The sequence below is a fragment of the Gekko japonicus genome, unplaced genomic scaffold (assembly GCF_001447785.1).
Source record: "Gekko japonicus isolate JY-2015 unplaced genomic scaffold, Gekko_japonicus_V1.1 scaffold1346, whole genome shotgun sequence".
Classification (NCBI taxonomy): domain Eukaryota; kingdom Metazoa; phylum Chordata; class Lepidosauria; order Squamata; family Gekkonidae; genus Gekko; species Gekko japonicus.
This window is the reverse complement of record NW_015162521.1, coordinates 489,271-498,725: the sequence shown is the minus strand read 5'-3', so window position 1 is coordinate 498,725 and position 9,455 is coordinate 489,271. Positions and strand designations below refer to the sequence as shown.

At 48.5% G+C, this 9,455-nt stretch overlaps 1 protein-coding gene across 1 annotated transcript; it reads left to right on the top strand.

Moving 5' to 3' along the window:
- Window positions 1-4,134: 4,134 nt before the first annotated feature.
- LOC107106139 (lysozyme C, milk isozyme-like) lies at window positions 4,135-9,455 on the top strand. Its single transcript, XM_015406235.1, has 4 exons — window positions 4,135-4,282; window positions 6,838-6,999; window positions 7,688-7,766; window positions 9,286-9,455. The coding sequence occupies exons 1-4, from the start codon at window positions 4,144-4,146 to the stop codon at window positions 9,350-9,352; spliced, it is 447 nt and encodes a 148-aa protein (XP_015261721.1). The 5' UTR covers window positions 4,135-4,143; the 3' UTR covers window positions 9,353-9,455.

Below are 9,455 nucleotides of genomic sequence, written 5' to 3'. Positions count from 1 at the left end.
GGCTCTACTGGTAGCAGGAGCTCCTTTGCGTATTAGGCCACACACCCCTAGTGTAGCCAATCTTCCAAGAGCTTACAGTAGCCCCAGTAAGAAGAGCTCTGTAAGCTCTTGGAGGATTGGCTACACTAGGGGGTGTGGCCTAATATGCAAAGGAGCTCCTGCTACCAGTAGAGCCCTGACTGAGGAGCAGGCAATCGTAGTTGAATATGGTTTCCTGGGGGGGGGGAGCGGGGCACAGGTGGAAATAAAGGGGGATTCCTGCAAGACACCAGAGCCACCCTAGAAGAGATGTCCAGAGACCAAGAGACTTTGCATTGCAATGGGTTTCTCTTTCAGTCAACTCCTGCTGTTCCTCACTATCTCAGAAACTCCATGCACACTGCTTCTTTGCACACAGGGGCGGATCTACTGTGAAACTGTTCGCGACAAAAAACTATTTGTCTAAATGATCACACGAGTCAAATTCGGCAGTGAACGTTAAAAGGCTTTCCTGTCCAGTAAAGGGAACTTTCAAGAAGCTCAGTTAAAACATTGGTTACATGGCATTATAAAGGTGTTCATATAATTATATGCAAAAGCAAAACCCTATCCGCGATCGCCAAGTATCACTCTCCTTCAGTCTCATTGGTCAGGAAACATCCGGAGTTACAATTAGGAATGTGAATTCGGTTGGTCCCTAGCTAACATAATCCTGTAAATACCTTGGTTGAACTCTCTCATGCTGTGGGCGACCTTGGTTCTGCATTTGAGTTGATATAGACTCTGATGCCCTTTCTACTGTTCCTGTGGCCTCCAGCTCATTTTGATGTTCAGGCTCCCTACCCACAGGCTCTTGCACTGGTTCCTGAACAAGGGTCAACTCCCCCACCCCCACTGCTGGAGTAGTACTAGCACCTACAGGAACAACAGGAATGGTTACTCCTGGCACCCGCCCCCACATTTGGTCCACATGCCGTCGCAGCACAAGGCCATCTGATGTTTCTGTCTGGTACGACACTGGTCCCGCAGCTTGCATCATCATAGCAGGAATCCATGCTGCACCTGAACCGTAGTTTCTAACATAAACAGGATCATCCGGGACATACGAGAGGACAGGCCATTGAACATCTCTATCCCCTGGTCGATCCTCAGTTAAATCGAGGTGTATCTGATCCAGGTGGGTTGTCAAACGCCTGTTCATTAACAGTTACGCAGGATTCATGCCTATTGTGGTAGGAGGTATAATATGCTGTGTCAAAAGAAAACTAACCAGGCAGCGATCCCAGTCACCTTCATTGATTTGTCTCAAACCTTAGTAGTCCTTACCATTCTCTCAGCCTGTCCATTAGTAGCTGGATGAAAAGGGACTGAGGTCACATGACGAATCAAACTGTTAGCAAGGAATATATGAAATTCCTCTGATGTGAACTGGGCTCCATTATCCAGGACAATCACATCTGGCAATCCATGTGTCACAAAGAGTCGATGCAATGCCTTAATAACAACACAAGATGTCATTGACGAAACAGGGATAACTTCCAACCACTTCAAAAATGAATCAGCTACTATCAGGAAACTCTGGCCCTGAAAAGGACCAGCAAAATCAATATGCAGCGGTGACCACAGGGTTTTCATTGCCTCCCACCAGTGAACTGGGGCATGTGGCGGGGCTGGCTTTAAGGCCTGACATTCATTACATCTCTTTACCCACTCTTCCACTTCACTATCCATCTTGGGCCACCATACATAACTGCGCACAAGAGCTTTCATTTGCACAATGCCTGGGTGTCCAACATGGAGTGCCTCCAACACACAATGCCTCAAAACTGTAGGGATGACCACTCTTTTTCCCCACAAAAGGCAGTCTTTATGCACTGATCGTTCATGCTGTCTCATCACAAATGGTCAGGGGTCTTGTTGTAGAAAAAGAGCTGCCGGAGCTCATTAGCATAACTCATTAGCATAACTTATTTGCATATGCCACGCCCCCTGACATCACCGGAAGTGACAGAAGGCCACACCCCCTGACATCACCGGAAGTGTGTCAGAAGGCCCGGCTACTTACCCTCCTGCTTCATCCTCATTCCCAAACGGAATGAGGATCGAAGCAGAGGGCGGGGTAAAGAAGGGGGCGGGGCTTCACCACGTGACCGCCCCGCCCCCTAGAGGTTCTCTTCCGGAGCTCCGTACCTGAGAGCTCCCCCCCGACTAGAGCCCTGCAAATGGTGCAAATTTCTCCTCAAGCTTCCCCACTGGCCACCCTTAGCTGATGTTGCTGCAATATCAGTTGCATGAAGGGGTGGTTCAGGAAGGGACTCTAACATGAACACCTCTAATGGAGGAGGAGAATCGGCGAAGGAAAATGACTCAGAGCATCGACATGGGCAATACCTTTACCCGGCCTGTGTAACAGGGTATATTCATAAGCATTCAAAAAAATTGCCCATCAAAGCATACACGGCAACAATATCTGCGGTGTCTGTCGGTCAGGGACAGACAGTCCCAACCACGGTTTATGGTCAGCATAAGGCAACAGTGGCAGAACCTTTGCATTGTCTTTTGGACAAGCTGGCAAAGTGGGAATGGACAGCTCAGCATGAGAGGGCCTTTTGCGATGCAAAAAAAGTTGCTGGCGTCTGATAGTGTGTTGGTCCACTATGATGAACAAAACCCAGTAATTCTGACATGCGATGCATCCCCATATGGTATTGGGGCTGTTTTAAGCCATCAACTTACAATTGCAATTGGGAGTACGATGGGTTTCTTGCCAAACGGACTTCCCTTGTATTTACCATTGCTGCCTCAGCAGCTGAAGCCTCCTCTTGTGCAGTCTGAAATGTGAGCTGTTTCTTTGCAAACAGACACCTCTGTAAAGCTTCATCGTGCAGTCCACAAACCAACCGATCACGCAACGTCTCCGCTAAGTTTGAAAAGTAGCAATGCTGTGCCAGCTGTTGCAATTCGGCAATATATGAAGGAACACTGGTCCAATCTGCATTTGCATTTTTAAATCAGTTTCGTGCTGCTGTGACGCCGTCTTTCTCTGTGCTTGTTTGGACATTGTTTGGAGAAGATTCATTTAAGCTAGTGCAGAGGCACAACGGCAGTGGAGCCATCCCATCCGCTATACCATCTCCATAGGCATGCAAATGGGCTCTGCGATGTGCTCTGTCAGATTCGTCCTGAGCCTTCCGCCAATGTCACTTTAGTTATCTTCCAGCCTGCTTCATATCTGAGTTAAGAGTTTTTGTTTGGATGGTTACAGCTGCTACCTTCATCTGCTGCTGCCACTGCTTCCAGTTGTTTAAAGGGGGGAAATCTGTTTGATATTTGTACATTGAGATTTACTACTTAGGTATCTCCGGTTATCTTTGGTGTCTGTCCATGAACCTAGCAATCAGCATTTGCAGTCGCTTCTGGATAAAACTGCTGATTGCAAAGGAACTGAAAACAAGCAAAATATCCTCTGGAGATTTATTTCAATAATGCATCTGACTGTACAGGTGCAAAGAGGGGATCGACTACAAGTGATTCCATCAACAAGTAGGTCACTGTAATGATTTGACCATGGCCCCAGGGAATATTTACCTCTTTCCAGTAGCGAAGATTTTGTTTATGGATTGTGCAAGGACAAAAACAGATGCATGGTGAAACAAAAAAATGTATATTGTTTACTTCCAAGACAAAGCCCAGCAAGAGGGCTTTGCCTAACTGTAAAGATACTTGGCTAAGTGCCTGTGATGAATTTCAACAGAAGACATCCAGGTGACCCAATCCAGAGCTCGCCTCCTTTGTAACTGGGGAAGTTCAATCCAGGGAAGTTTCCCGGCAATCATGTTTGTGCTGAGCTTCTCGGTATCCCCAAATTAGCATATGTTCTTCCCGTCACCTGAAGCATTGCAATCTTATTCTCAAGCATGGTTGTTTCCTTGTGAGATGGGTATTTATGCCATTGGTCAACAGGTTGACCGCTTCCCTTTACTATCGAGGAGGCAAGAGAAGATAATCCTGATCGGTCATTAGCATGCAAAATGGTTCCAGGAAAATCACCAGCTGTCTTCCTGCTCGTCTGCCGTGTCCTCCCTCAAATACCAGCGGCCCGGGCTATAAAAGCCCGTGGGGACCTGGGCAAAGCTTCACCTCACCCTCCAGGGAGCTGCCGCCATGAAGATCCAGGCTCTCACCACCCTCCTCTTTCTCCTGATCGCTGCAAATGAAGCCAAAACTATGGAGAAATGTGAACTGGCCAAGACTCTGAAAAGCCACGGCATGGACGGGTTCCACGGCTACAAACTGGGGGACTGTGAGTTTGCTCTTTGCACGTGTTTGGTCTTCTTGGCATGTGAGAGTCAGTTTGGTGTAGTGGTTAAGTGCGTGGACTCTAATCTGGGAGAACCGGGTTTGATTCCCCACTCCTCCACTTGCAGCTGCAGGATGACCTTGGGCAAGGCATAGTTCTGTCAGAGCTGTTCTTGAAAAAGAGCAGTTTCTGTCAGAATTCTGTCAAGAGCTCTCTCAGCCCCACCTACCTCACAGGGTGTCTGTTGTGGGGAGGGGAAGGGAAAGGAGTTTGTAAGCCACTCTGAGACTCCTCCGGGTAGTGGAGGGTGGGGTATAAATCCAATCTCTTCTTCTTCCATTTCTTTCTATGCTTCCATTCCAAGACCCCAGGCATGAATGTCCCAAGGTCAGTCCCCAGCATCTCCAGTCAAAAGGACCAGGCAGCTGGCAATGTGAAAGTGCAGCCCCCATAAGAAAGCCAGCATGAACAAGCCCAGTTGGGGAGTTGGTATGGGGGACAAAATAGGCAAGCCTGGGACACAATAGAGGGACGCCGTGTAGCTCTCCCTCCCCCCATACACATCACAGCCAGAAAAGTAAGCACCTTTTGCGAGTTGATTTGTTCCCTATTGGGTGGATTCAGTAAATGGGGGGACCCCAATGAAGTATTTCCTCGCTGGACCCGAATTCAGCAGGTAAACGGGTAGTAAGGTGAGAATAGACCGGCCACGTAGCATCCCCGCCCCTTTCCGCTAGGAGCATCGAAAGCCTGCTTTTTATTCTGTCAATCAGTATTATATAAGACAGTAGCATGAGAACACGTGTGCAGACAGGCTTTGGATCCGAGAACCTGGAGTAATAAATGAGATCAATGAAGAAAGGGTGACTAGGTGGCAATGAGTCCCATGTAGGGTTCCCGGGTCCCCCCCCCCCCCCCCCCGGCCACTGGAGGTTGGTGGGGGAAAAGGGTTGCCAGCTCCAGGTTGGGAAACTCCTGGAGATTTGGGGGGTGGAGCCTGGGGAGGACCGGGACCTCAGTGGGGTACAAGCCAGAGAGTCCACCCTCCAAAGCAGCCATTTTCTTCAGGGGGGGGAAATAAGCTCACCAAAGAAAATCCCTCGTCTATCATTTTAACACACTTAGTTGTACTTATATCACAAATTTCCCATATTAAACAACATTCATTCTTCTGTGAAGTGCATTTCATGGACATCAGCAAAGCCAGTAAATAATAACATGAGTACAATAGAAAACAATGCAAAATCTTGATGTAGTTGTTCTTAACACCGTTTTGGCTCTGCTCCTGGAATGTTTGCTCTTTAAGACGTCGTGGCGGAGCTGTGACGTGTACAAAGCAGACTGAAAAGTCCTCGTTTTTACAACTATGGAGCACCAATATGGTGGAATCAGCTCCCAAATGAAATTCGAGCACTGCGGGATCTCCACCAATTCCGTAGAGCGGTAAAGACCGAGCTGTTCCGGCAAGCATTTGAATAGCCCAGACCACCCTGATCTAGCACTTTATAACAGTTGGCCGCCATGCTTAAACTGTAATGCTTAAACTGTAATTTTAAATCTAATAAGCTATATTTGCTTATTTTACTGATTGTATTCTGTATTTATTCTTATACTGTTTTTACTGGTTTTTAAACCATTGTAAGCCGCCCTGAGCCGCCTCGGCGGGAGGGCGGGGTAAAAGTCTAATGAATAAATAACTATAGGTAAAGTAAAGGTAAAGGTTCCCTTGCTCGAAAGCCAGTCGAATCCGACTCCAGGGTTGCGGTGCTCATCTCCATTTCAAAACTGAAGAGCCAGCACTGTCCGAAGACGTTTCCGTGGTCATGTGGCTGGCATGACTAAACACCAAGGCGCATGGAACGCTGTTACCTTCCCTCCGAAGTGGTACCTATTTATCTACTTGCAGTTTCTTGCTTTCGAACTGCTAGGTTGGCAGGAGCTGGAACTAGAGACGGGAGCTCACTCCATCATGCGGCGCACTCGGGTCTCGAACTGCTGAACTACCGACCTTCCAGAGCCTGCAGTTCAGCGTCTTAACCACTTGAGCCACCGCAGCTCCTTAAATAACTATAACTTGTTACTATTTACTGGCTTTGCTGATGTCCACGAAATGCACTTCACACAAGAATGAACGTTGTTTAATACGGGAAATTTGTGATAGAAGTACAACTAAGTGTGTTAAAATGAAAGAAGAGTGATTTTCTTCGGTGAGCTTATTTTTTCTGTTGTAGTCACACCAAAGCCTGTCTTGTTTTTGATACATTTGTTTTCCCAGGGGAGCTGATCTCTGTAGTCTGGAGATGAGCTGCAGTTCTGGGGCATCCCCAGGTCCCACCAGGAGGCTGGCATGGACAGATCTGTTTTGCGTTGGGCTTTGGCGTTTCGAAGTTGATCTTTCCACTGGCGTCGCCGCGGCTCACGTTCGATCCTCAGCATCAACGTGTTCTGAGATTTTAGAAGGCTGAAACCCAGTCGAGTTGCATATTATTTCTTTCTGTACAGTTCTTCCCGGCTGCAGTTTCCTTGCTAGCCCCCCTTTCCTGCTCCATTTGTTGCAGGGGTCTGCATGGCGTATCACGAGAGCAGATACAATACCAATGCCGTGGGGCCCCCAAATACGGACGGCAGCCGAGACTACGGGATCTTCCAGATCAACGGCAAATACTGGTGCGCCGATGGGACGTATCCGTCGAAAAATGTGTGCAACAAGTCCTGCAGCAGTAAGTACCGTGCTCATATCGGCCCGTCTAGATGAAGGTCCGTGAAATCTCTTGAATGTGGATCGATTTATTTTTATTTATTTATTTATTATAGTTAAACCCTGCCCTCCCAGCCATGGCCGGCTCAGGGCGGGTAGCCGTGTTAGTCTATCTGTAGCTGTAGAAAAGAGCGAGAGTCCAGGAGCACCTTAGGTAAAGGTAAAGGTTCCCTTGCTCGAAAGCCAGTCGACTCCGACTCTAGGGTTGCGGTGCTCATCTCCGTTTCAAAGCCGAAGAGCCAGCGCTGTCCGAAGACCTTAAAGCACCTTAAAGCACCTTAAAGACTCACAAAATTGGCGGCAGGGGAGGAGCGTCCGTGAGTCACGGCTCACTTCTTGAATGCGGAGATTGGAGATGTTTCGGGGAGGAAGGTTCTATCTCTTCACACACCCCCAAATGGTCACTCTCCTGCCATTACCTGGTCCCCTGTGGAGCAGCCACTCCTCCCAGAGTATGATGTTCTCACCTGCCCCCCTAGGTACTGCATGTGGGGGGGGGAGTTTTGGCATCATGAGAATGAAGAAAGTGAGAAAGTGCCCAGAAGAATTTCCTGTGCATGAAAACACCCTAGTGGAGCCAAGCCATTTGCAGAAAAGGGTTGAAAGGGGTTGAAAGAAGCTCCTTTGTTTCCTAATGTTTTTCCCTGCAGGCTTCACAAATGATGACATCACAGATGACATTGAGTGCTGTAAGAGAATTGTCCAAGACCCCCAAAAGATGGATGCCTGGTGAGTCCCTCCCTACTTATCCCTCTGCTTGTAAGATCCAACAGCAGCTAATGAGGACCTGTACTATGGAGCAGGGGTGATCTTAGCCAATGGCCAACATGGGCAGCTGCCCCGGGCGACACAGTGTGTGGGGGGGTCTTCAGCCACCCATGGCCCCACCCCCTAATGGGGGTGGAGAAGGAGAAGAAGAGCAGGGTCCCTCTTCATCCAAGGCTCAGGTAGCTAACCAGCTGGTAGGCAATGGTAACCACCTTATCTTGGACAAGCTTGGACCCTGGACACATCACTCCCAGCAGATCAACAGGTGCTGCTGTTCTCAGATTCCAGGGACTTGAATATGTCAGTCATACCTCCAAAATGCAGAAGGTGACTTGTGACTTCTGGAAGAATCGTCTTGTATCATTCCCGGTGCATTTCAAGAGTGCATAAGCTTACCTGAAGCTGCCGTCCACAGAGACAGACCCTTGGTCTATCAAAGTCAGCCTCGTATATTACAGGCAGTGGCTTTCCAAGTTCTCAGGCAAAGGTTCTTCACCTGATCACCTACTCCCTGATCCTTTTAACTGGAGATGCTGGGGACTGAACCTGGGAGCTTCTGGGTACAAAGCAAAGGCTCTACTGCTGAGCCAATGTCCCTCCCAAAGAAAATATGCTGTATAGATGCCCGGATTTGGTCTGTAGTAAAGACCTAACTGAAAGTGGCAACAGGGAGGAGACCAAATCTTGTACTCATAGTCATTGCAGCATACAACATCTGGATGCCGCAGGTATCATGTTGTCAGAGTACTAACGAGCAGGTCTGTAGGAGGACATCAGTGAGCCAACCGACTCTTTAAGAACTTTGGGTGGTGGAACCATAGAGATCACCAACCACACCTTGAGATCACAGCCCCCCTCACCCAACAATGAGCATAGCTGAGGAAAGGCATGACCCACGGAGCACGTAGTGCGCTACTTTCAGTGCTCCTGGCTCCAAAAGGAAAGAGAATGAAAGAAAAGTGGGGCTAGAGAAAGCAGACAGATGGGTCTGTAGCTGCACACCTTAAGCGCCTCGGAGGATGGAGACCCAAAAGACATATGCCAGCCAGTGGGCTCTCCATTGACGAAGAGCAATGGTCATCATTGAGGAGGGAAGGGGGCATAGAAGACGGCATCAGTTTTTGTATAGTTGGGGGTAGCTAGAGACAAGAAAAGGTTTGCTTGTGTCCCTAGTCTGGCAGTGCCAAGACACACTGAGTGGGAAGGGAAGGGCTCTTTTTGTAGCAGGTACTCATTTGCATATTAAGTGACACACCCCTAATGTAACCAATCCTCCAAGAGCTTACAGTAGTTCCTGTAAGAAGAGCTCTGTAAGCTCTTGGAGGACTGGCTACATTAGGGGTGTGTGGCCTAATATGCAAAGGAGTTCCTGCTACAAAAAGTCACTTGACTGCCTCCAAGAAGGCCCACCTCACCTAGAGCTCTCAAAAGAAGAGGTATGTAACCCGTGTATCCCCCCCCCTCTTTTTATGACTTCTAGGACAGCATGGGTGAAACACTGCAAAGGAAAAGACATCTCTGAATGGACTCGGGGTTGCCAACTGTGATTTCCAGAACAGCCTAAGCCCCGGCGATACTCTTCACGCTTTGCTACTGGAAGGAGACCTCACCGCTCTCAGGGTTCATCCACTTCTTGCTGGACAAGCGTTT